General features: G+C 36.3%; 3 protein-coding genes across 4 annotated transcripts in view; 2 read left to right on the top strand and 1 right to left on the bottom strand.

The window, feature by feature from the left end:
- The window catches only part of LOC134754840 (uncharacterized), a 193962-nt gene that overhangs the window by 738 nt on the left and 166476 nt on the right, over positions 1-26748 (bottom strand). The gene's annotated exons all lie outside the window — the stretch shown is intronic.
- Positions 63-16705, top strand: LOC134754935 (uncharacterized). Its single transcript, XM_063691415.1, has 6 exons — positions 63-347; positions 10515-10653; positions 10953-11092; positions 11540-11695; positions 11787-11873; positions 15530-16705. The coding sequence occupies exons 2-6, from the start codon at positions 10520-10522 to the stop codon at positions 15679-15681; spliced, it is 669 nt and encodes a 222-aa protein (XP_063547485.1). The 5' UTR covers positions 63-347; positions 10515-10519; the 3' UTR covers positions 15682-16705.
- Positions 19408-26551, top strand: LOC134754927 (uncharacterized). 2 transcript variants are annotated; one of them, XR_010128985.1, is made up of 6 exons: positions 19408-19568; positions 20063-20271; positions 20487-20682; positions 21016-21144; positions 22121-24111; positions 24490-26551. XR_010128985.1 is itself a non-coding variant. In XM_063691407.1 (5 exons), the coding sequence occupies exons 1-5, from the start codon at positions 19535-19537 to the stop codon at positions 22282-22284; spliced, it is 732 nt and encodes a 243-aa protein (XP_063547477.1). In that variant the 5' UTR covers positions 19408-19534; the 3' UTR covers positions 22285-26551. The 2 variants fall into 2 exon arrangements, 1 of the variants encoding a protein (XP_063547477.1); XM_063691407.1 differs by having other exon boundaries at positions 22121-26551.

Below are 26748 nucleotides of genomic sequence, written 5' to 3'. Positions count from 1 at the left end.
CACGCCCATTCATTCATCGCGTGGTGTGGTGGGGCGCTTCGCTTAGTTCGCTTGACGAGGCTTCCGCTTGTTGATTTTAAATCATAGACTATAGAGTGCGTTACTACGTTGTGTGTGTATTGAAGCCGTTACAAGATTCACTATCTGTGAAGTGACTGAAGTGTGAGAAGTCGGCAAATGAACGGGGCAGGGCGTAGGCATCTAGCGATGAAATCAAAAACTTAAAACTACTATCTCGTATAAAACATACTGTAATGATATATTGATAGTTTAGTTTTGTTTTAGTTAGGTGGTTGTGACACTTAAGTAGTTTCGTATATTGTTCAAAGTTTGCAGCTCGACGCTAGGTAAGTCCTATCCTATAAAACGTAAATTTTACGACTAATGTAAAACAAACATAACAAAAGTATTATTGCGGACGCAATAATATTTGTTTATAAATTAAACGTACTATTAAATTATATATTCAATTGTAAACTAATCATTTACGTGACGAACATCAACATAACTTTGTTTTTCTAAAATTACAAAGGCAAATTGCAAAAAAGTGTTTATGAGATATTGAGCATAATAAATACTGCCCTGCTAAGCTGAAAAGCAGAATTTCAAATGATAATGGATGCAAACATATACTTTAAAATCTTAATCTGAAAGTTCCATTAACAACTTCATTTGTTTTTGAGATACCACTTAAGAGGACAGAATAAGTTAGGGTTTATTTTACATTGTTGGTTATTATTCTTTACTTAAATTCGCGAGACGATAAGTGAATTTTTTTTTGTGAGTTATTAAGAAAGCTGAATAGTAGTATCACACTCGCATGTCATTGTTGATATCCAAAGTATCTGTCAATATGAATCCCATCAAAAACATTACATGTAAAAAGATGCAAGTCTCGAAACGCAGTTCTTCTACTACAAAAAAGTTTTGAGATGTAATGTAAAACCAAGTCGGTCATTTTAGTCAGTACCAGGGGGTGTTAAAACTGTAAGAATATTAGATACCTTTATTCTTTTAATACTTACTTACTTGATACCCGGGTATATATAACTTTTTTTTATTTGAATCTCAAGAGCTGTAAAAATGTTTCCTCCCTGTAGTGCAGTGTAAAAATTAGCTTTTGATTCCCTTAACTTTGTGATGTCTACTGGAAACATGAGAATGAGTTAAGCAGACAATGAAATGTGTATGACTGTCATGTCTAATAAATTAATGCAACAACATTAGAAAATGTTATAACCCAATGCTTTTAACTTAACTTTAAGAAATAAATAGTTTAAGACCTGGCTTAACACATTCAAAATAAATCCTCAAATGCAAAGTGGATGGTCCTGGATTCAAATTGTAACAGGGGCATAAACATTTAAACTAAAAACCAAATAGGTATACAGGGTGGAACATTTATAGAGACTATCCTTTCAATAGTGTTATCTAATTGATCTACAATCGAGTTATTATAATCGTAAAGCTGGATTAAAAAGTACAACAAAATCATTAAATTGAAATATTTTTATATCAGTGACAACCTGACAACCCTACAAAGTTATTTATATTTTAAATTGACACTTGCTAAAGTTGAAACATACAAATTTTTGCACTAATGCTTAACAAACTGTATTTTAAAAACGGTTAGAAATAATAATGTGATTAATAAGTGAAAAATAAAGTATGTAGCCTAAACAACTCCCCGTTTGCATAAAAGTCCCTCATTCTGTTCCACCTGATATGTTTTAGTGTAATTTATATATATCGAAAGCACCAGGTGCAACTTTGGATTAAAATCACCAATACAAAGTATCCAGTGTTCAAGTTAAACTAATAGTCTGTGCAGAAAGAGAAGTGTCGTGGAATGTACGGGGCCCAATACATTCCATGACACTTCTCTTTCCGAACAGACTAGCTGCAGCGAAGGTCTTCAGTAATTATATATACACCGTGTTTTTATTGAATTCCGTTTACTTCGGGGTATGGTTGAGTACGATTAAGAAAACTAAATGGCATAGTTAATTTAAAAAAAATATTTTTTTTCATTAGACGTTGCATTGCATATAGCGTTGTTGTAACATGGGCTTTACATTTAATTTAACCAAACAATTGAAAACTGTGACATATAGTTGGACAAGCAAATCTTATCAGTAGAAAAAGGCGGCAAATCTAAAAACTGTAGGCGCGAAGGGTTATCGTCCCATAGAAAATTTGAATTTCGCGCCTTTTTCTACTCACATGATTTGCTTGACCAATTATATCAATGTCATTTCGAACATCGATCGTCCGAGATAGTACTTAAGTTTAGTAGCTAATGTATGAACTAAACACTAATCAATATCGTCGCTATACTTACTCAACCTCATATCTGCAACAATCATTTGATGGAAATGTGGCTTTTCTTTCATTCGGAATACGGGTGTTTTTGTCATCAAATGAGTGTTGCAGAGACGAAGTTGAGTAAGTATTGCGGCGATATTTAAACAGGCCCTAAGGCTCGTAGGGGCCTTATCAGAAAAAATATATATTGGTTATCTCCAAAATGGAGTTAGGTAATTAGAATACCGGTCTTTGAGAAAGTTACTTGATTTAACCCTTAAATGCATAGTGATGGATGCAGCCTACACAACAAAAACATATAATTTTATGCAATTAGATAAAATCTATATATTATTTTAATAGTAAAACTAATCCATTTTCCGATTTTTTACTTAAATTAACGCAGTATTTTAATTTATACATTTTATTTATAAATTAAAATATAATCATTACACATCACTGCTGTCACCTTTGGGCAGGAGCACCTGGATGCCAGCTTGGACCCTTCGACTCAGTCCAAAGGCGCGCTGTACGAATCGTCGACGATCCCAAACTCACAAGCGATATTGAACCTTTAAGTCTAAGGAGAGACTTCGCCTCCTTATGCGTGTTCTACCGCTTGTACAATGGGCTGTGCTCTTAAGAATTGTTTGACATGATGTCAACGGCCGCTTTCTATCACCGCACCGCTCGCCATCGGCAGGGTGTTCATCCTCACACCCTAGCACCTAAATGGTCTCGTACTGTGCGGTTTAAGAGGAATTTCCTCCCGCGTACGCTTCGGCTGTGGAATGAGCTCCCTGCCGAGGTTTTCCCGAGGGGCTACAGTATGGGGTTCTTCAAAAAAGGAGTGTACAGGTTTTTAAAGGGTCGGCAACGCGCGTGTAATATCTCCGGTGTTGCAGGCGTCCATAGGCTACGGTAACTGCTTACCATGAGGCGGGCGGTATGCTTGATTGCCACCGACGTGGTATAAAAATAATAATTAAAGGCAGTCTATAAAACCGCCTTTAAATATATATTTTTTTAGCATATTTCCCATATTTAGTAAACAATTACGTAACACATATTAATTTCGGGCAAAAAGAAAAAGTAACTTATCCGCCATTCATTTAGCGGTACTGTCATAGTAAATTTTGTAATCACAGTAAATTCACTGCCATCTGTCGACACACTTTAAAACTAAAAATGAAGATTTATAAAAATACGATAAAATGTATTTAAATATGGATAAATGTTTTTTTTATATGCATTAATTATTTTTATGATTTTGACCCATGTTCTTTCACTGATATGGGTTAAAATTGTTAAACAACAAACGAAACCGTAAACGCCATCTATACGACAGTAGGCCAAAGCTAGTAGCGCCCTCTGATCGAGAATCAAATTTTCTTGATTTTCGAGGCACGTTTTTTCCTTAGACTGTATCCATCTATTACGGAGTTATATCTATTCTATCTTTGATTTAAGGGTTAAGTTCAGCCAGCAATGCATCCTTGAAATTCACCGAAATAAAATAAAAAAACACGGTGTAGATATATTATTGTTGATTAAATTCCCGAAAGCCTTATTGAGGTTACTATGGGCCTTGTTTGATTTTGTATCTCTTTATTTATGAGATTAATGCAAATTCTCTTAAAACAATACAATAATGATAAAACAAGATTCACATCCAAACCCAATCAAAATAATAATTTTAATTCTAAACTAAAAACCCAAATGTTTATGATTTTGTGATTGAACAAAGGCAAAAATATCGATCCAGACAAATGGCTCAAAAATATGTGAACACGACTTTATTTTCTAAGGTGTAAGAGCGTACACATATTTTTAAACTTTGGGAATGTATATATATGTATGCCCTTGACTGGACATATTAGCTATTAATATTACATATTTAGTTACATAATATCCATATTAGTCACAGGTATCATTATAAAATTACAACTATGGTAATCATAATCACTTGCTGTCATTAAAATCTAGGTATGCCTGTAGGCCGAGCACATGATTGATGCGACAGTATCTCGCCGCTAGACTACCCGTCTTCTACTAACTGTATGAATTAAAGGGGGACGGGTAGTCTATGTCGCGGCGAGATACTCTCGCGCCAATCATGTGCTACTGTCTCGCGTACTGTGCGGTTTAAGAAGAATTTCCTCCCGCGGACGCTTCGGCTGTGGAATGAGCTCCCTGCCGAGGTTTTCCCGAGGGGCTCCGCTACAGTATGGGGTTCTACAAAAAACCGGCCAAGTGCGAGTGGGACTCGCCCACCGAGGGTTCCGTACTTTTTTAGTATTTGTTGTTATAGCGACAACAGAAATACATCATCTGTGAAAATTTCAACTTTCTAGCTATCACGGTTCATGAGATACAGCCTGGTGACAGACAGACGGACAGTGGAGTCTTAGTAATAGTGTCACGTTTTTACCCTTTGGGTATGAAACCCTAAAAAGGAGTGTACAGGTTTTTAAAGGGTCGGCAACGCGCATGTAATATCTCTGGTGTTGCAGGCGTCCATAGGCTACGGCGACTGCTTACCATCAGGCGGGCTGTATGCTTGTTTGCCACCGACGTGGTATAAAAAGAAAATGGCCAAGTGCGAGTCGGACTCGCGTTCCAAGGGTTCCGTACATTGCACAATTTTTAACAATGTACCTATTTTTAATGTGAAACGTGAGATGCCTTTAAAAAATCCGTAGAGGTCGGATCAAAAACTAAGTAATTAAGTCCGACTCACGCTTGACTGCACATTTCTAATAAGTTTTCCTGTGATCTTATAGGTAAAGAGCTATTTTGTATATTTTGTTCAAAATTTACCCAGTAGTTTCGGAGATAAACGGGGGGGGGGGGGGGGGGATGGTAATTTTTTGGCGATTTTCTTAAATAACTTCAAAACTATTTATTTTAAAATTACATAAAAAATATATTTGAGATTCTCATAACGAGCTCTTTCATTTGATATGTATCACGATATAGTTTTAAAAACTTTTTTTTTAATTTTCTCATTTCTCATTCCCCAAAAGTGGCCCCCATGTTTAAAATTCATTTGTTTACGTTACATGTCCGTCTTTGGGTCACAAACTTACGTGTGTACCAAAACGGAACCCTAAAAACTGCACCCAGACGTCATTGAACACCTACCCATGTGAGGAGGGAGTTACATCTATACCTATACAACCGTCATATTACCTACCCAACTACCGGATTATGAATCTCAAAGTTCCCACAGTCGGCGTGTGTGAACTTTTTGGCATTGTATTTGGAGGTGAATGTTATGTTGTGTGACTGTATGCGACACGCTAAGCAGTAACAGCTCCGCCATTCATTTAGCCAGATTGCGAAACATTTTACTCACTCGTTATTCATCTCAGCCTTGTCCGTTTGGAGTAATGTTACTCAACCTCACATGGAATCGCTATTCATACAGCGCTAGCCATCATTTTGACACAATTTTGTATGGAAATTGTGCTAAGTGTCTAAAGAGAGCATTGACTGAGGTCAGCGATGATGTAAACATTTAGGTACCTAAAAAGCCTGACCAGAAATATATGATCATGCGCCATGTTGCGGAATTTCATTGGAACTAATTTCTTAAACTGGCAATAATTTTAACGATAGGTTGTCACTGTTGTCAGTGTCATTGTGGCGGTTTACTTGAGTAATGCTTAAGTGTTGAATAATAAATAACAAAAATGCCCAAAACTATACATAGTCAGGAGCGGAACATTTTTAATAATGTAAATAATAAACTGCTGGAAAAGAACAGTTCGGGAAATTAAACTATTTCGCTACGAAACATTTCCAAATTAACATCAGAGCTAACAGGTAAACAAATCAAAATGTCATTATAGTCTGGTTATTACGACTTAGTTATTGTAGTGTTATGTTATACAAGCGAGGAAACACAGTAACAAAAATGAGTTTGAGTTTGAAAAATATATTTTAATACAGTTGCTCAAAAAGTGCTACTTTACGTTGCTGTTTAGCGTGCGGAAAGTTGGTTTTCGCGAACTAGTGCTTTTTACTTTTCCAATTTTTTTAAATTTATTTTTGTTCCAATTCATGACTACCTTTTGATGAGTGTTAATATTAGTTTCCTTTAAACGTCGTAATCAACATAAAAACCTACTGTTTACTACAGTAAGAATACGAAAAATATACATATTTCATATTTTATTACTTACCTCTTCATCATTATATCACGTCTATTTTTTTTATACTGAATATTGAAAAACCGTTCTTAATAAGTTGTCTGAATAGAACGGAACGCCTGACAAAGAAGAGGCGTTTTTTCTTCCTGCTTTAAGTTTCCAAAGGCAACATTCGATATCGTTTATATAAATACTGTTTTTATAAATACACAAATAATCGTAATTAACGATATTTGGGTAATAATAGTACAATGTTTTATATTTACAATTGTTTCTGTCTTATAGAAAATGCATTTATAAAAAAAACTTTCATTGAAGTGGGTTCAATAATAATAACACACAGCTAAAAAAACACCTCTTCATACTGTCAATGTCAATGATGTCACAGAATTAATAATATAAAAGTTTCGAATTCCTTACTTGTTGTTTTTCTTATTTTTCGCAACTGTATTAAAAAACGTCGTTCGATACACGTGCGGAAATGTCATTCTTCACTCGTCCCGAGTCTCTATACGATACGATATCTCGGTACTCGTGGAATAATGACATACTTTCCGCACTAGCATCGAAATGTGTATGTGTAATGTGTCTATGGGCTTTGGTGACGATCAATATTTTTTTTTAATTTCTTTTTGTTAATTGACAATGTAGCGGAACCTATGTAAGGTTACGGAATGTTATCTAGTAACCGTGATGATGGTCATGCATCATCATCATCATCATGGGGCCTTTTGGTGATCCAATCTTGGATGTAGGCCTCTTCCCAGAATGGAGGAACATGATAGACGAAATATTTTTTCAACTATAGAGCTGAGCTGAGCTGAAGGTGTGGCTAATAGTAGCAACACCATCTGGTATGTTACGACTAAATTAAATACATATATGTAAATTTATATAAATTTCTAGGTAAATCGGAGGCATCGATTAAGCAGATTACGAGAGAAGGTTGTACCTCCTGAGGTTTTATGCAAACCAAAAATAAAAAAGAAGATGCAATTAGACGATTTGACCTATGTGTGATACGTAAGAAAATACATGAATTTTATACGGCAAAAAAGAAGTACCGACTATAAAAAAAAGTCTAGACACCAAATAAATGGGTTCTGATTTTGATTACGGTGAATAAAAGTAGATGTAAGTCAAACGAGTTGCCAATCCACATTGTTCAGACTATACTGAACTGTTGCCATAGAAATGAGAATAATAGCGCCCTCTTGACAATGATCATATATTCCTGGTCAGGCACCTAGACAGTGGAGAATTAGACATGGAGACTATATAAAGGAGGCAAATCTCTATGTATGAAAAGTGTCCATCAAAAACAGTAATTAGGCGGCGCCACCATACACCGAAATACTACCAAAAACAACCTACGTAATTTGGTCGGGTTATTTGTTGCCTTATATGGTTCATGTTATACCACAGAAAACCGCTTATAGAAGCCTAATATTGGCCATTTTGTTCGCGACGGAAATCACCAAATAGTGAAGCGGGGGACGGGTGCTCACGGCGTTGTGATTGGTCGTTCCAAACTACACGTGTAAGCGTAGGGATGGGACATGTTCATTACAGGCAGTGGTTAAACAATATAATAATTCATTAAGTAGGTACTTTATAAACGTATCTAAGAAAATTACGTAGCATATTAATGATATAAGATTCTAAACGTCTAAGGGTCCCAGAAAATATGTATGAAATTTAATACTCGGTGTTGCATACATTTTGTGGTGAAATTTACATTCATGAGATTTACAAAGTATGTATTTCGTAAAAGCGTTAAAAAAATAAGGTGCTTCTGAGTAACTCCAACTTTCGTACTTTTTAGTATTTTTTGTTATAGCGGCAACAGAAATACATTAGTTATTTGTGCAACAAGAGAGGAAAGTTGGTTTTTCTTGCGAGTGTTTGTCCCGAGAAAGCGAAAGATAGAAGAAAGTTAGACTCTTGAGCGTAGCGAGGGACTCAAAAACACGAGATGTTATCAATTGATCCAGGCGAGGAAATAAAGACACTATTTTTTAATTTTGTTTCTACCCAGTGGCTCGTGGGACGGGAACAACAACAAACAACACTTTTCTGCACTAGAGCGGAAACGTATCACTTTCTGCGCACTTTTTAGAACAACAACGACCCACTTTCAGAGCATGAGATATGAAAAAAGATTTACTTACGATCTACAACGAACTATACCATCATTTTATTGGCCAATTCTGCAGCTGATTGTACTGAGCTGCGAATATTCTTGCTCTATCCTATCCTTTGTGACATAATCCCTATGGGTCCATGGTGGACGGTTTGAAAAAAGCGGCCGTAGGCGATAAATAAGTTTATGCGTGATTTGTATTCTCAACAGTTCCCACGTGTAATTACAGCGTGTAAGTACATTGACATCGAGAACTAGTTGTGCTTGCTGTCCTTGTTAAATAAGGTTTGTCCTATAGCTTGCCTAGACAATGACTGGTACATACTAACAGCAACTGACGATTGGTAGAGCTTATCAGGCCTATTCGAGTTTTAGTTATTTGATGATACTGTTTTTTTTTTTTTAAGTATGGTACATTTTAAACTAACGTTTTTTCGTTCGTTACGTTTTCTACCTTAATCTACATTAAATGATTAACTTCTGTCAGTGCGACTTTTTTTGGTTAAAGAAATGTCTGTCACTTTTGAGACTGGCTGATCAGTATCATATCGGAAACAGATCGAATAACTAATACTCGAATTGACATGTACGTCTTATTGCAATGAGATTTATGAACTGGTCAGTTGACTGTGTCGACGATAATACAGCATTATTACTATTATTAGCAGTGATCGGCACGGACGGTGCCTCACCGCGGGCTTCCGAGTAGAAATCTTATTCAAATACTTAAAAAATCTTATTTATAATATTAATCAATAAAATTACTTTTTCGGACAAGATAATAACATATACTAATCTATGATTGATATTAAGATTTTTGTTCGGAATCCTGCGGTGCGGCACCGTCCGTGTCGTGTCCGTGCCGATTACTGATTATTACGCAGTTCATATTCACATCAAATACTGAAATATACTCGTACCAGTTTCTGTCTCTGTCTCTACTCGCGTAATCCTGCTGTCGTTTATGGGTTAAAGTGTTAAACACTTTTTAAGTGTTGGTTAATTGACCTAATTAATACTAAGTACCTACTAATTAGTCAGTCGTCTAGTTAAGCGTATTCATTCATTGAACTTATTATTTTGTTACCTCCAATAGGGGCAATGGAAAATGCAAATGAGACTGGAAGTAGGGTTAATTTTCGCTCGCGACCCATAGTTTGGGAAATGCTGCTCTAGAGGAACAACGCAAAGCAAAACAGTCAACGTTTCCGAAACACCTTCTGGGCATAAAAGACTATTAGGTATTCAACACTAGTGTGGCAAAACCGATACGATTACGCTAAGTTACATTTGATACTCTAAATGACCTGGTTTAACCATTCATATGCAGGACTCAACCATTCAATTCAAGAGGGTCAGAATGGGAAACTAAAATTAAACAAATAAGTTATTATCTAAGAAGCCAAACTTCCTTTCTTCCTTGTGATTTCAAGTGTCCCAGCATAGGTGTATAGCTCATACACCTATCCAGAATTAAAAAGAGTGAACTAACTAACAGTAGCGGGCGGGTGTGCATTTTATGAGATTACCGCGTTACTTTTATTTACGGGAATTCCATGCCTATTACTTAATCACATTTTGACATAAATGAGCTTGAATAAAAATATATATTTTTAAAATGATGCCAGTTGGCTCTTTCTGATTATATCAACATTTCAACGTACAAGCTGCATGCTTGCATGGCAGTGTAGATACGAATATGATTTGGATTGCACACTGCAACTGCATATTATACTCATACACTTAAGTGCCTATCCGGTATGCACAAAATGACTAATAACTCACCCGTACTAAGATCTAACGAGCTGTGCACATTTGATAAATGAATGAGATGACAATTTAAACAATAGGTAGGAAACATTATGTCTTCGTGCTTAATTACAAGGTGATTTAAACGTCGTAACTTGTTACAGAAACAATGAAGAACAGAAGTTTGGCCGGCAATTGTGGCATTGGAGTGTTTGTCATTGCCCTTGTGACGGTGGCACTGGCATTCGGCACGCCTAACTGGCTGGTCAGCGACTACAGGATAAGGGGCTCCAGGCTGGACAAGTATGTTAGCTTAGATGCCTTAGCTTAGATCATTAGTTTAGTTTCTATAAAAAACTGAAATCTGTTATTAATACCGCATCGGCGGCTTAGCATACAACATGCCTAACGTTATTCTGTTAGCGTAGCAAGTGGGCGCTTGAGACTGCGGAGATATCAACAAATCAACATGTGCGTTTTCGGCCCTTTAATATTTTATATTGCATATATTTATACTGCATCAATGTAACTTTTGCCTAAATGTGATACATGTTCACTACGAAATTGTCATTTTTTATACGATATTCGTTCATCTTTTTCAGATTAGGCTTATGGAGTCATTGCTTTAGGTCTCTTCCCGATCCGTATGACCAATACCAGAGAAGATTCTTTGTGGGATGCCGCTGGGTGTACGATCCGTTTACTACGGGTTACGATAGAATAAGAGGATTTTTACTACCGGGTGAGTGTGATTGTAGTGTGATACTGTGAATTCGTAATAGAAAGTGTTGACTGCTGAATGACGGTTAACTGTCAGTCGTCTTAGGCTAGGCTAGATAGTAGGCAGCAATTTCTCCATAAAATACATACACATAGATAGTAGGCAGCAATTTCTCCATAAAATACATACACATAGATAGTAGGCAGCAATTTCTCCATAAAATACATACACATATATATATATAATAGGTACATACATATTGCGATTGTCCCTATCGTGCGTTAACGGAGGAGCCTAGTGAGACAGCAACATCCAATTAAAATACTTATTTTACATGCTGTTCCAATATCTTAGTATTAACGTGCCCTTAGAATAATTAGAGCCGCCACGCATTGCATCGGTACGCAACTGGGCACACCCTTACCTCGACCTACATTCCGATGCAGCTAATTCTATTCTAATTTGCAGGTTTCATGATCGCAACTCAGTTTTTCTTCACACTGTGTCTCCTTGGTGTACTGATATCGACCATCCTGGTGCTGATATTCTTCCTCTGCTGCGGACCTGATCAAAACCGACTTGTGACCTTAATCAAGACTATAGGATACATCATGTTGGGCTCAGGTACGATACCATGACTATACTATACTTACTTAGGTATATACCTAATTGAGTTGACATACATTCATAACAAATGTTGTTTATTTATTTTTAGGTATCTGCGGAGTAATAGCAGTGATTGTATTTGCGTCGCTGGGCAATGCGGATGGGTGGATGCCGAACCATGAAAATAACTATTTAGGTAAATCCATACTAATATTATAAATGCGAAAGTCTGTCTGTCTGTCTGTCTGTGTGTTCCCTCTTCAAGCTTAAACCGCTGAATCGATTTAGATGAAATTTGGCATAGAGATAGGTTGAGTCCCTGAGAAGGACATAGGATAGTTTTTATCCCGAAAATCATCCCTAGAAAGTAAAAGCGGGGTGGAATTGAGATAATCAATGAAGTGCCTGCTAATTTGTGTGCATAATGTGCTCAAATTGAATGATTGCTATGAGAATTTTTTAGTAAAAAATAATTATGCGACCATTGGCATGATGACAGCAACAAAGAATCATGGAAATGATAGTTTCATAGAAACATATAATATGTTAATATGATTCAAAAAATTGCCCAATTTCAGTATAAACATTAGGATTATTAATCCATACTAATATTATAAATGCGAAAGTCTGTCTGTCTGTCTGTCTGTGTGTTCCCTCTTCACGCTTAAACCGCTGAATCGATTTAGATGAAATTTGGCATAGAGATAGGTTGAGTCCCTGAGAAGGACATAGGATAGTTTTTATCCCGAAAATCATCCCTTAAGAAAGTAAAAAGCCGGGTGGAATTGAGATAATTAATGAAGTGTCTGCTAATTTGTGTGCATAATATGCTCAAATTGAATTATTGCTATAAGACTTTCTCCAGGCGCTATTCTTACTCTAGCTGGGGTTACTAAGTCCACGCAGACGAAGTCGCGGGCAATAGCTAGTATTTTTAATAAAATGAAACTGCAAAATTCTCCCATCGGCCATTTTGACTGAAACACCAATCAGAAGCGAGCCAAACCGTGACGTCATCACTCCATAACATATTTCTTTGAGCAACATAGACAACCTCATATGACCGTAATCCTTACATCCTCACCAAAAAGTTTGGATGTTCAAACAATTTATATATTTTTTTATCTACACACATATCATAAACCCTCTTGCCTTCAAAATCCGTAAATAATGGCAAACATTAAGATAAACTGTTTTGTTACAGCAAATTTTTTATCTGTGAAAATGTTATTATTGCTAAATAATAACATCGATTTCGATAATATTATTTTATTCAAATTTCGAACATCTCTGAAAAACAAAGAAATTTGATTTGACCTCTATTCTAATATCAGTCGAGATGACGTTTTATTCGAAATGAAATGTCAATTGCATACAAATTTGACAAATCTCGCTTTTTTTTTATATATTATTAATGGCATCGCGCTCCTGGCGCATTCAGCCAAACGAGTAAAACGGGGAAACGGAATTAAAGGATTACATTATAACGGATAAGACGGAATGTTCGTTGAATGGTTAGTTGGTATCGAACGATATGGCAATCGACCCCCACTCTAGTTTGTCTCTGAATTTAAAAAAAACTACGGATGCGTGACATGCGTGAAAAAAGTTTTCTTTGCCGCCATTTGACGTGCAGGTTTATCTTTTAATTAGTTTGTAAGTAAAAAACAATTTGTTTTGTTGTTTTTAAAGTAACTCTAGCAAAAGTTTCGTGTAAAATGTGCGATAAAGATATTTCGGAAACGCCACCTCATATCCGCGAATTCCGCCAGAGAGCAGCTATGCCCCAAATATGAGGTTAGTGCTGTAATATGAGGTAAGTGAATATATCATAGAAAGTTTATAATATGTGTGTAGATAAAGCAGTGTATGTAACTGTACATAATTAGGCATTAAAACACTCGTGTGTTTCTATTATGAAACTCACTACGTTCGTTTCATAAACCAACACTCGAGTTTTAATGCCTTTTATTATGTAGCAGTCACATAAACTACTATTATTTCACCATTAAATATTTATAACGTACAAAAAATATTATTACACGATATAAAGTTAATATTTATATGTTATTATATAAATAAGATGCTAAATAATATGATAATTAACTAAACATTAAGCTTGATTAATTATTTGACTGAATGGAACCATCATTGCCATGTTGGCTGTCGGAAAGAGAAGAAATGAAAAATTAAAAAGTAATACCGGCGTCCCGGTATTTTCACCCAGATTATACATGTATCTAAATGGGGCATTTTCTATGATAAGGGACCTTATTGTCGATAGCGCTTACGCCGCACGGCGTCGCACGGCATTGTATTTATATCGGAGCATCGTTTATAATGGCGTAAGCGCCATCGACAATAAGGTCCCTTTTTATAGGAAATACCACAAATAATTCATCTTTTATTGCAACCGTGTGAGAATTTTGTATGAAATGAGTCGTTGTGATTAATTTTTGTAATGTATATTATATATCATCGCTAATTGTAATAAATAGTGCGGAATTAACAATATCATTCATGTTCAAGGGAAAATTCGTAACTACTCATACGTAAAGTACTCATGTAAACAATATCTGCCAGGGGCCCATTTCTCGACCGGTATTAGGCTAAAGGGGCCCACTGACTATCAGTCCGCCGGACGATATGGGCCTGCCAGTTGTTCGGAACTGTCAAATTTTTGTTCTAACTGACAGGCCTATATCGTCCGGCGGACTGATAGTCAGTAGGCCCCTTAATATTACTAGTGGGTTGTCATGGCAACCCATACGATTTGACAGTTGGTGGACTAATAATATTATAGAATTTATAGACCACGGGCTAGGAACAGACTTCCATGACCAGTCGCCTCCCGGGCGAAAACTCGTATAGTGGTTAACAGTTATGTATGATGAACCCTCGTGAAGGTCAGCTGCCGCCCCGTTGGTGGGTTGAGGTATGGCAGCAAATAGTCTATAAAAAAAAACTGTCATCGCCTCCCGGTGGTACTTTGTCAGATGATAGTTTAGATGCTATTGTGAATAAACAAAATCGTCAGCCGATTGTATCGCTGTGGAAAGACCGTCAGCTGGTCACATGAACATGTAAAAAAGAAAATTCTTTTCAGTCATCGGCATCATCGCCTCCCGTTTGATACTTTGTCGGATGGTAGTTTAGATGCTATTGTTAATAAAACAAATCGTCAGTTGCTTGTATCGCGGTGGAAAGACCGTGTTACGCGTTTCGGTAGCTGCCATTCCTCAACCCACTAACAGAGCGGCATCGCGGCATCTGACGTTCACGAGGGTTCATCATACATAACCGTTAACCGGTATACGAGTTTTCGCCCGGGAGGCGGACTGACGAAATTTGCGCCTGGCTCGCGGTCCATTAGTCTAATATCGCTCGAGAAATGGGCCCCAGTTCTACCACCCTACTGGCTACTCCCTACCACCAACTCAACCGTGACGTCACAAACGGACGCGAGGCGTTTTCGCGCGAGGTTTAAAGTAGCTATAAAAAATGCAATTATTTATGTTAAAACTTATGAATATACCTGACAATATTTCAGTTTTTAGGAACCAATACAAGTGTACTAAGTGTACGTTTGACGCCAGTGTCTGTCTGTGGCATCGTAGCTTTCAAACTGATGGACCAATTTTTTTTACGTGAAAGCGAGTGTCCTTACGGTAGTTCTTAGCTATGTTTGATAGAAATCGATCCAGCAGTTTGAAGAGTATCAAGTCTTTTCCAAAATGATGTAAGGCAATATTTGGCATAATTGCGTAGGGGATGTTTAAATATTTTAATTTCATAATTATTAATAGTTGAGTTCAGTTTTTTTTTAAGAATATCTTAATATGAATTTGACAGGTTGGTCATTCGGCTTGGGAGTGGTCGGCGCCGTCAGCTGTCTCATCACGGCAGCGCTCTTCTTGACGGAGGCCAACATCCAGCACAAAAAGCGAAACAAGCTCAAGGAATCGCAAGCCCAGTTCGAATTGGAACAGGATTCCAAAGCATAACAAATTACTAAAAGGTCAAGCGAGATAAATGCAACTATGGATTATTGCGTCGCTCCGTTCTTTTCTTTCTCGAATACGATTGGTCGGAACGCCCTCTATGCTACGTTTCATTTCCAAGTAGCTCAGGCTTTTATCACTAGATGACGGGACCTTTTGTAATTCACGTTGTTATAAAAAATAAGTCAAATAGACACAATAATCCCATAGTTGCATTTATCCCGGTCGACATTACATTAAATCTCCGTCCTTTTAGTCGTTATAAATACGAATCTCACACATTTCTAACATTTATTTTGGTATCTTAAAAGTCTTAAAACGGACTAGATAATCTAGAAATCTCGCTATATCGCACATTTACCAGTGCAAATCTATTAGGCTATAAGTTTTATTCAAGACATGTAATCTTAGACTGATTTTCATTTCCATGTTTTAAAATTATTAGTTATTTAACTTTCACATGTGCCTTTAAATGTTTGTTATAGGTAAGTGTAATTATTCATTTAGAATAGGTTGAGGCAAGTGAATAATTTGTACACCCGTCCAATATACCAACGCATTTATATGTAAGTAGGTATCCGTCCATGGTAATACTTATAATAAATGTTATTATAGAGTAGAGATAGGCATCAACGAGCAGCTATTATATCACTGACATCACATGTCTTAGATAACAATGAAATGTGATTATGTTACGCATACGAATATGAATACACACTCAATACGTAGATCTTATTAGATTAAAGGTAAAGCCTGGTAGGATACATAAATAAAGGGCAGCTTCAGCTGAACTCGCCACGTAATTTGAATTTCGAACATCGTCTACCTATCATTGTCTATCGCTCGAAAATTACAAGGGTGAAAAAGATGGAGATAGGGTATCTTTAGCCCATCCGGTTCTTGCCAACTTTAACCTTTTGGACGCCAATGACCGATATGTACATTATATACGCACCGTAGGTTCAACGCCAAAGACCGATTAATCGGTCGTAGACCACAGAGCAACATAGACCTACATGCATATGCATAAAGTTTAGTTTTGACACTTCGGTGACGTGGAGTCTGGATGACAGCTTTTGTGTTTGACACGGCGTCGAAAAGGTTAATTTCAATATTTCGCTGATTGATTAGTATCAGTTAGTGCCTTCAGGCATTGTTTCCACATTGACCCAGAGGCGAAATCCTGAACAATGCCCCCAAGCTAAGAGGGCTTTAAGTAAAATCCAAATTAACCAATGACGTGCCGTCCAATTTTAAATGCTATACTTATTTTATATTTTTGTTTAACCCTCTTTGTTTTATTTACATAATAAGGTTTTCTTTAATTTCTTTTACAGCCTTGTACTTTATCAGATACATTATACATTTTTACAATAAGTATTGAAATAAAATATTTGTACGTAACACTGTTTGTACCTACTTATTTAGTTAACCGATCCTTTAATTACGGCGTAATTAGAGTGACAGAGAAAGATGCCCGCAATTTGCGAACTTTGGTGTTCGCGGTAGGCTCTCTGTAATCCTGCCACGGGTTTTTTGTACAGACCGTTTTCCTTTTTGAAAGTCAGCGAAATAAATATCATCATCATCATTGGCCCGTAACATCAATAAAATGATGATGAAACGGCGTCCATAAGAGTGCGGCACTTCCGGAAATGACTAGTAGGTAAGTCCAATGCGAGAGCGGCAGCCGCGACCGCATAATGGCAGGAGAATGCCGTGTCCGGTGACGAAGGTGGGAGAACGGAGCGCTGGTGTCTCAGTTCTCTCCTAGTAGGTGTGAAGAAGGTTAACCAGATTGGCGAAAAATGTTTCCCGTCTGGACAGGCCTTAAGTTACATAATCTTGCCGGCCCGGAGCAAAAGCTACAAGGCAAACCAAAGAGTATAATAATATATGTATAGGCAAACTGTCTTTGTGGCCGTCATAAAAAAAGGTCGAGTACCGCCTGCCTGCTGTGTCGTTATGATAAAATCGTTTCGTAGCACAGAAAAACAAAATCGAAATTTTGTTATCTGCCTCTCTATCGCACGAATATGGAAGAGCAATAGAGAGGCACATAACGAAATTCGTTTTACGCGGTAAGCCCCTAGAACTTACAGAACCCTAATAGTCTGTCAAACAGCTTTGTCAGTGGAAAAAGGGGCGAAATCAATTTTGCTGTGGGACATAGTATAGTAGTTATAAAGCCAAAAGCCAGAAAGCGGCTAAAGGCCAGACCACCTGTGGCCATACGTTACAATTATGTCGGAGGGGTGCTGACCTGCAGCGAGTGTGGTCGCACATTCGCTGCAAAAATTGCCTATGTCAGTCACCTGAGACCGCACCAGCGACGCTCTCAGTGGTAAAACGCAGTCGCTGTGGCCGAAATCGGCTAGGAGATGATGATGATGATGATAGTAGTTATAGACATGAAACTACTATATATTATACTACTCTTTGCATGAAACCGAGCGACCAGGGGTAAGAGAAAGACATATCCATGTATTAGCAGGTTAATGTATGGCAGCATAATCCTTTTTCTCTTTCACTCTTATAAATTTCGGTATTTCGCCATCGCCTTCTACCTATGCTGCCATAACCCGGTCGGTCATAGACATAGTATAGTAGTTATAGACATGAAACCGAGCGACCAGGGGTAAGAGAAAGACATATTCATGTATTGACAGGTTATTGTATGGCAGCATAATCCTTTTTCTCCTTAACTCTTATAAATTTCGGTATTTCGCCATCGCCTACCTACCATAACCCATAATGCCCATTTATGCTGCCATAACCCGACCATGAAAAAAAAACCCGGTCGGTGATAAGGACAAAGCATGGCACTATTTTCTCTTTCTTCTTATAGGAATCGCAATAAGACTATCTTTCTCTATCAAAGAGTGTCAGGCCCTTGCAGTCGGTGATAAGGACAAAGCATGGCACTATTTTCTCTTTCCTCTTATAGAAATCGCAATAAGACTATCTTTCTCTATCAAAGAGTGTCAGGCCCTTGCTGTGGGACGATAACACTTAGCCATACCTTCGCGCCTACATTTTTTAAATTTGCCGCTTTTACCTACTGACGGAAATAGCTTGACAGCAGTGTTAGCCGAAACGTTAATGCAATTAATCATTGAAACTGTAACCGTCCGTTACGGTTTACGGTTCAATTTATACTGGTTAATGGTTAATTGCAATTAACGTTCGGCCAACACCGCTTGACAGACTACAAAAACCAGACCTGGGGCCCGTTTATCAAAAGCTTGTAGCTTGTAATACAAGTGGAAGTCCCTTTCTAACAAAAGCTGTCAAAAAGGGACTCCCATTTGTATTACAAGCTACAAGCTTTTGATAAACGGGCCCCAGTTGACAGCTTTTGTTAGAAAGGGACTTCCACTTGTATTACAAGTTACAAGCTTAACATAAACAGGGCACTGGGGCCCGTTTATCAAAAGCTTGTAACTTGTAATACAAGCGGATGTCACTTTTTGACAGCTTTTGTTAGAAAGGGACTTCCACTTGTATTACAAGTTACAAGCTTTTGTGAAACGGGCCCCAGAGGGCCTACTGAGAACCACGTTTGTCGTATTGCCTCCCTGTCACACTTAGGTAAAAAATTACAAGTGCGACGACAGAGAGGCAGCCTTGTAAACTTTCAACCGCTGCTATCAGTCGTTTCACTCGTTTCCTTCCACACTTCCACATTGTTTAGTTTGTCTGTGGTACAATTTGGAAGTTTATAATATCGTTTACAGTAGACGCTTTGCTTTGTATTGTAATACAAATTAATCTTCATGCCCGCTGTAGTCGCTGTACAAAATAATGTATTAATAAATATAATTTTAATAGTTACTGTGAAGTCTAAACTTGCAATATGACCGCCGACAACGAATATCCGAAGGCGTCGAGTAAGTATACCGGGCACGCCCACCGATGTGTTCGTTTGTTATGTACTCGATTTATCAATTATGAATTGATTTTTATCCTTACTTACGTATAATACATTATATTAAATATAGTTTAATAACACGATCCTCTTAAGTTCTATATATTAATGGATAACCGATTAATTTTGATATCAGCCACTGACCCCGTTATTGTTTCTATTATAATCTTCACAAGCCGCGAGATCTATAATAATTCCCCAAGAATATCGAAGTTTATGCTGAATATTCATACTTAAGACCCCCAAAGGCCATAAGTATGGACATTCAGCATGCTGTAACTTCCAATAGGATTGTCATGCCTATTTTATATAAATATTTCAATTATACAAAGCATGGATGCATTTAAAACGCATAGTTTGCGTCTTTTATCCTGTGTCATATTTCTATTATGATGAGTAAGCTCAGTAACCTAACACACAACCTCTCAGTTTCTTTTATGTCTGATTATGTTTTAGATGCCACTCTAATTGGGGCAACAGTCACTTATGTTGCCGGGCTGTTCCTGCTGTTCTCGTTTGCGAGCCCATACTGGATAGAGTCATATCCGGAGATGTTTGATTCCTTCAAGCGCATGGGCTTGTGGGAGTATTGTTTTGATCGCTTCCGTCTGCCACAGTACCAACTGGACAAACTTTTCATGGGCTGTCACTATATTTTTAGTCAGGTTGGTGTTTTTGATTGAATGAAAGCAGATTGTGCCCATAAGTGATTTTTTAGAAAAATATTGATTACCTATACATGCAGCTACAAAATGACCTACAGAAAAGTGGGCTTTTAAAATATCAAATTTTTGGCTGTGTTAGCTAAATAAAATTGTCTGATCCCAGTACTCAACAATCTTTAAAAATGTTAGTAATTGTTTGTTGTTTTTTATTTTAGGAGTACTATGTGATCCGCGAGTACCTGCTGCCCAGCTGGCTCATGGCCGTGCAAGCATTTGTCACATTGGCACTCATATTCTCACTAAGCGCACAAGTCCTCCTGGCTTGTGTTACTGTGCGCTGGCCTCTGCGCACAGTGCTACAATATGAATGGATTTTTGTCTCACTCTCATTTCTCTTTGTTGCTGCGTCAAGTAAGTATTTTAGTCGAGAGTAACTTTTTTAACTTAAAGATAAAGATAATTTATTTGTCAAACATGTGTAAATTAACATAGAGGTGTTATGTATAAAGTAGTCCTTTGTTGTAATTTATTTATGCTATATTATATGAATAAGTATGTTACAATTGTTGAATTATTTGTTTACTAACAACAAAATGGAAGTAGGTAATAAAAATATTTTTGTTTATATTGCTGTAACAGTGTAATTAGATCTTTTGTTTTATCAGCATTTGTGATCATTATAATAATAAAAAAGGTAACATTTTTATGTAAGTAAGGAAATAAATGAATTGTTTTTATTTGCAGGTGTGTTCTTGTTCTTGGCAGTAGCAGTGTTTGGAGGAAACTGTTACCGCCGGGACTGGCTGATGTATCCCTCTTTCCATGTTGTCTCATGGTCATATGCCTTTGCTGTAGTAGCGTTCGTATTTTTCGGTAAGTCACTTTGTTCTTTAGGGATAATTAAAAATATAGTTATGTCTCACATTCAACAAGCTATGGGAACTCACATAAGATCAGTCGACATTTTGCACCTTACAACTATTGATTCTTGGCACCTCTTGAGGGCCCAGAGGCTGTGCTTTCACCATCTCCATGCACCAAGTTCAAGCCAAAAGGAGTCAGAATTGGGGAAAAATTCACTGAATAAATAGGAGTTAACATTTGAATTTCTAGTCCAAGCAACCATTTTAATGCTGGTTAACCTTTTTTTTGTAATCATTATCACAGTTGAACATCAAGGAGAGTTGAACTAACTTTAAGGTCAATTTTTAAAAAGAATTAAACCTTCGGGCTGGCTCTGTCCATTTGGCATGTATATCTACTTCCTTTTTGCGTGTGGTCCGCTCAGCATGTTTTTTGTAAGATAAACTACTCTAAATTATTAGACTACTCTGCTCAAATTAAGTCAGAACTACCCGAAAATGACTAATTAGCACAGAAATACTGCATGCTTGAAGCATTAAAACAGAATACCTAGATTTTGGTACACTGTGGCAAACCTACGATAAGTATACACAGTCCGATTATCCATCTAGTTTGCCCCTCTCAACATTATTGAAGTGACAGCCGGTTGCAGTTGCACCACACCAATCCACCTGCAATCATCCAAACAAATCCTCAAACTCCCGGTCAAGCGCCATATTGGTGATGACGCTTCGTGACTAATTAACTTGGTTTAACTTTATGAGACTTATTAAGTAGATTGATTGACAAATATGTAGACGTTAAATTAAAAGTAACATTTTATTCCGCATACGTTACACCTGCCGGCGCTTCTTTTAACTTTAATCAGTTAGTAGACTATTCGTGGTGCAACCCTCCCCAAGAATCTGTGTCCGAATGAACAATACAAATAAGGAGGTAATTGGATATTTTCACTCCATCTCAAGAAAGCAAGTGATTTTTGCAGGCGTGGCGGCGGTTCTGCTGTACATGGAGTCAAAGAAGCTGTACGAGCTGCGACTGGAGGCGCGCAACCTCGTGGCGCAGATGCAGCATAGCCAGCCCGAGCACGCGCTGCATCAGCTGCGCGACCAGCTGCAGCACCAGCGACAGATCGGCTGGAATAACTAGTTCTTCACATGCACTGCATAGCCTGTCACCCATTTCTCCCTACATGAAAAGGTACAAATGTAGTCAATAATCATTTGGCATCGGGTAAATTCTGCAACCATGACTAGTTATGACTGATTTATGACGTAAATAAAATTCCAGTAACTTAAAAATCGTCCAAAATTTCGACAATTTAGTTTAGACAATATACCGAGTATTATTGTTTAATTTTGTTGGAGAAGTAATAAACTATTGTTTAAATTCAACAGTACCAATTTGGAAACCAGTGTTTGATAAACCCAAATCCCAATAGGCACTATAGCAGAGCTACTTGAGGACCCCATTGTTCTTATTGACTACATTAATATTTGTGTATTGCTTATTCTTGTTTTGCTATTTGCTAAGTAAATAAGGTTTTCTTATGGACTCCTTTTGTTGAGAGTATTGCGGATTTCATGAAGTTTTATCAGTATGGTATTATGAATTATTGCCCACATCTTTCTTACTCTTCACCATATTCTGAAGGTCATATAAAGTTTAGTCAATAGAACGATATCGTTTAGATTACGTGTTAGATACAAACTGTCTCAAATTTACTGTAATAAAAGTGCAACAAAGTTGTATCACAATATACTGATTCACTCTTACACGATTTCTACATATTATTATTACTCAGCCAAAACGGGACTTGATCAAGAATAATAAGGGTGAATATTATCTCGGACGTTTCGACATTGCCCTCGTGACTATGGAGAAATATTTTCTTTTGACGGACTTAATTTGTAGGCTTATTTGTAAGATTGAGTCCCGTTTTAGTTAATTATAAAATACCCTCGAATAGCAAAAATTTAATAAAATAAATTACAGTTCTGAATGGGTTATTTATTACCTTGTTACATGATTTGTTGTGTTGATTTGGTTGATACAATGTTAATAGGTTAATAGTAATAATGACAGATCATTATTACAATCTCATTTTTAATATTCCTGTCGCTTTATGTAATATCGAACGTTTTCTCTGGCGTCAACTCTGTTAACCTAGATGTGCATTATATTCTTTATTCAAGATTATGTTGTATAGGTTGTGATTGTGACCTAAATAGACAAATCCGAAAGCGCCATTTACAATTTGAAAATATATATTCTATACTAAGTATTTTCTTTATTTGTTATTCTAATCTCAAAAAATAAAAATTTCTGAAGAAGAAATTGACGTTTTAAAGAAATGTATTCATATTTAGTATTGTATTAAGTTTCAAATTAGAATAATATTCTTAAGAACTTCGAGCAAAGTTTGTTAAAAACATTTGTTTCAATTTTAAAAAATGTAATAACTAATAAGATATTTTGTATGACTGAAACATTACTACTGTATAGGTATACTGTATGATTCCGATTCTTATTTTGAATCTCAATGCCGTCCGTTAAAGATTAGCATTTTTATAGAGTAAGCATGTTCACTAAGATAAACGATACATGTATTCAAGTCTGGGTTTAGGATATTTTGTATGTTTATTTGTTTACTGGCGTATAAGGGCATATGATACAATGTTTCTTTGTCCGCTTCAAATGGAAGCTAACACTTACACAGGACAGATATTGACTGAGCAACTCACGTTGGTGATGTGATGTCTGACTTCACTAAACTTGATAGTCAAATTTGACCTCGTATCGTCCCATATATGAGCCTTAGTCGGTGGTGATATGACAATTACATTATACATTTTGACTTTCACCAAAATAATGAAGAGATAAAGTCACATTGTTTGATTACAATGATTTATATGGTGCAGAATGAAATACTCCAGAAGTATGTTGCATATCTACTCAACTCGCATTTCAAAATATGTAGACAAAGATAGATATAACTCCGTAATAGATGGATACAGTCTAAGGATAAAACGTGCCTCGAAAATCACGAAAATTTTATTCTCGATCAGATGGCGCCACTAGTTTTGGCCTACTCTCGTATAGAGGGCGTTGACGGTTTCGTTTGTTATTTATAATTTTAACGCATATCAGTGAAAGAACATGGGTCAAAATCATATAAAAATTAAAAATGCAAGTAAAAAAATCATTTATCTGTATTTAAATACAATTTAACGTATTTTTATAAATCTTCATTTTTAGTTTTAAAGTATGTCGATAGATGGCAATGAATTTACAGTGGTTACAAAATTTACTATGACAGTACCGCTCTATCTTATTATATCCTCTTTGATGTAGATAATGAGTTTTAGTTTAAGGATTTTATTATGTTACGAGTAATTAAGTAATTAGTCTTGTCTCAGACATTCAGGGCCGCTTGCGCTAATCCGTCTGTAACCGTAATTAAATTCGCTAAAATATATTTGTGGTCCTTATTCAAGATTTTTGATGTGCCTTGTTAGTTAAATTATGTTTAGCTGGATTTGATTCACAGTTGGAGGACTTGTTTTACAATTTGTTGTTGGAACACTTGGAACATTCAAACATCAAACAGTCGTTTAAAAAAGTCCCAAATTAAGATGAAATAGACAAAGGCCGATTTTTGTTACTGTCGATTCTATTATCTTCCGACAGAACTTTGCTCTGACTGACGACGCTAGCTTTGCACAAACTTGGCAGTAAGAATTTATACATATCCTGATATCCCTATACTAGTGAGTAGTGAGGACTACACTAGACATAGCACTTGGCATGAAAACCTAGCGTCGTCAGAGTCTAGTACCGATCGAACAACCACTATAGTATTATTCACATTACCCAGGATATGTCAAAAATACTATTCACTAATTTAGAATAGAACCCTTCAATGCATAGTAATGGATGCAGCCTACACAACAAAAACATTAGATAAAATCGATTTGTTTCTGTATAATTATTTTGATAGTAAATTAATACACTTTCCGATTATTAATTCGAATTTGCGCAGTATTTTAGTTAAAAAAATTACATTTGTTTTAAGACAAAATGGCGGAAAATTTGAAATGTTGATGGTTTTTCAGTATGTGATTTAGGCCGTTTGTTGGGGTTTGCATTTATTTAATATTTAATATCTGTATTATAGGTATATCACAAATAGTGTAATCTGATGGTAGTAAGATTTTTTTTATATATCTTTTACCAATATTGTATATTTACATAAATTATGATTGACCCTATGTATTTTCTAACACTGATTTAGCAGTGAAAAATTAATTTTATTTATAATTTTTCCCAGAATCAGTAAACAATTATGTGACACATGTATTAATTTCGGGCAAAAAGAAAAAATCATGCATTGAAGAGTTAAGAGGCCGGTGTCGATTTTGGAGCAAAAAATGTAAAATTATCTAAATAACAAGTATTCGTTTCGATTAGCACGTCTTCTCATCTTGCCTTTTAATAATGAGGTCGCGAGCGTGCGTCACCGGTAATATATGAACGGAAGGGGCAGTTTTTAAAAATTCGTCAAAAAATTATGGTGGTAAATTATACAAATTAATGTATAAGAATAATTTCAGCAAATGTTGTAGATTGTTTAAGTATCAAAATTACGTTGAAATTAAGTCGATTTTCAGAGAAATTGTCACTTGTTTTGAAGTAATTTCTGGAGAAAATTGAATTCGTTTAACTTTCATTTCCTCGAACTCTTAAGTCATATAACAAAAATGTAATCTGATAAAGGTCAAGTACAGAATATGTGTAATACAAATTTACCATTTTTAGCAGTCCAAACTACGAAATTTACAAATAGGAGCGACAAAATCAGTGCTTTACGCGCGTTTACCTAAACGTCCATCAGAAAAAAAATCATTACTAATTTAGTGAGTATCTTTTCAAAAAATTGATCTGATAAAAGGCATAATAAGAAGACGTTCTAATAGAAACCAGTACTTGTTATTTCAATTACGTAACAATAACAAAAGGTGTACAATTTCAACGACTAAATCTATCAATTTTACATTTTTGCGACTAAAATCGACACCGGTCTCTTAAACTATTGACGTTGCTAAGAAGTCTAAAGTTTGCTTGATAGAAAACCAAATCGAAAAAATTCATAAATCACTCAAATCAGTCTGTGTTCACCTGACTTTAATCGATTGATTGTTTAACTTGATCTTAATTTCTTTTTGTTATCGTGGATCAAATCCAATTTAATTATAGATCCGTCCAAGTATAGCGTTATTTGTGGAGTCTTTTCAAAAGGGCTAATTTATCTATGAATACCATACAAAAATAAGCCCCTTTGAAAAGACACTCCTCATTTGTGTTTTTAAGTATTGTAAACTTAATTAATACATTAATAAAATATATTTCTGCACAATTGAATTTTAATTTCTTATAGTATTTAATTGTGGTGGTATTTAATTATGCGACGAAAAATGGAGTTATGTGTTGGCGAGTACATGCACGAGTATGTATGTCCATTACTTAGACGCACCTTGCAGCGTTAACGGCTTGATGGATCTTAACTTATAAGGTGCCCTCGAAATCTTCTCAATCTGGGGGCACGGGAGTGCC

Source organism: Cydia strobilella, chromosome Z (genome assembly GCF_947568885.1).
Source record: "Cydia strobilella chromosome Z, ilCydStro3.1, whole genome shotgun sequence".
NCBI classification, from domain to species: Eukaryota; Metazoa; Arthropoda; class Insecta; order Lepidoptera; family Tortricidae; genus Cydia; species Cydia strobilella.
The sequence above is the reverse complement of the archived record's forward strand: the minus strand, read 5'-3'. Positions and strand labels throughout refer to the sequence as shown.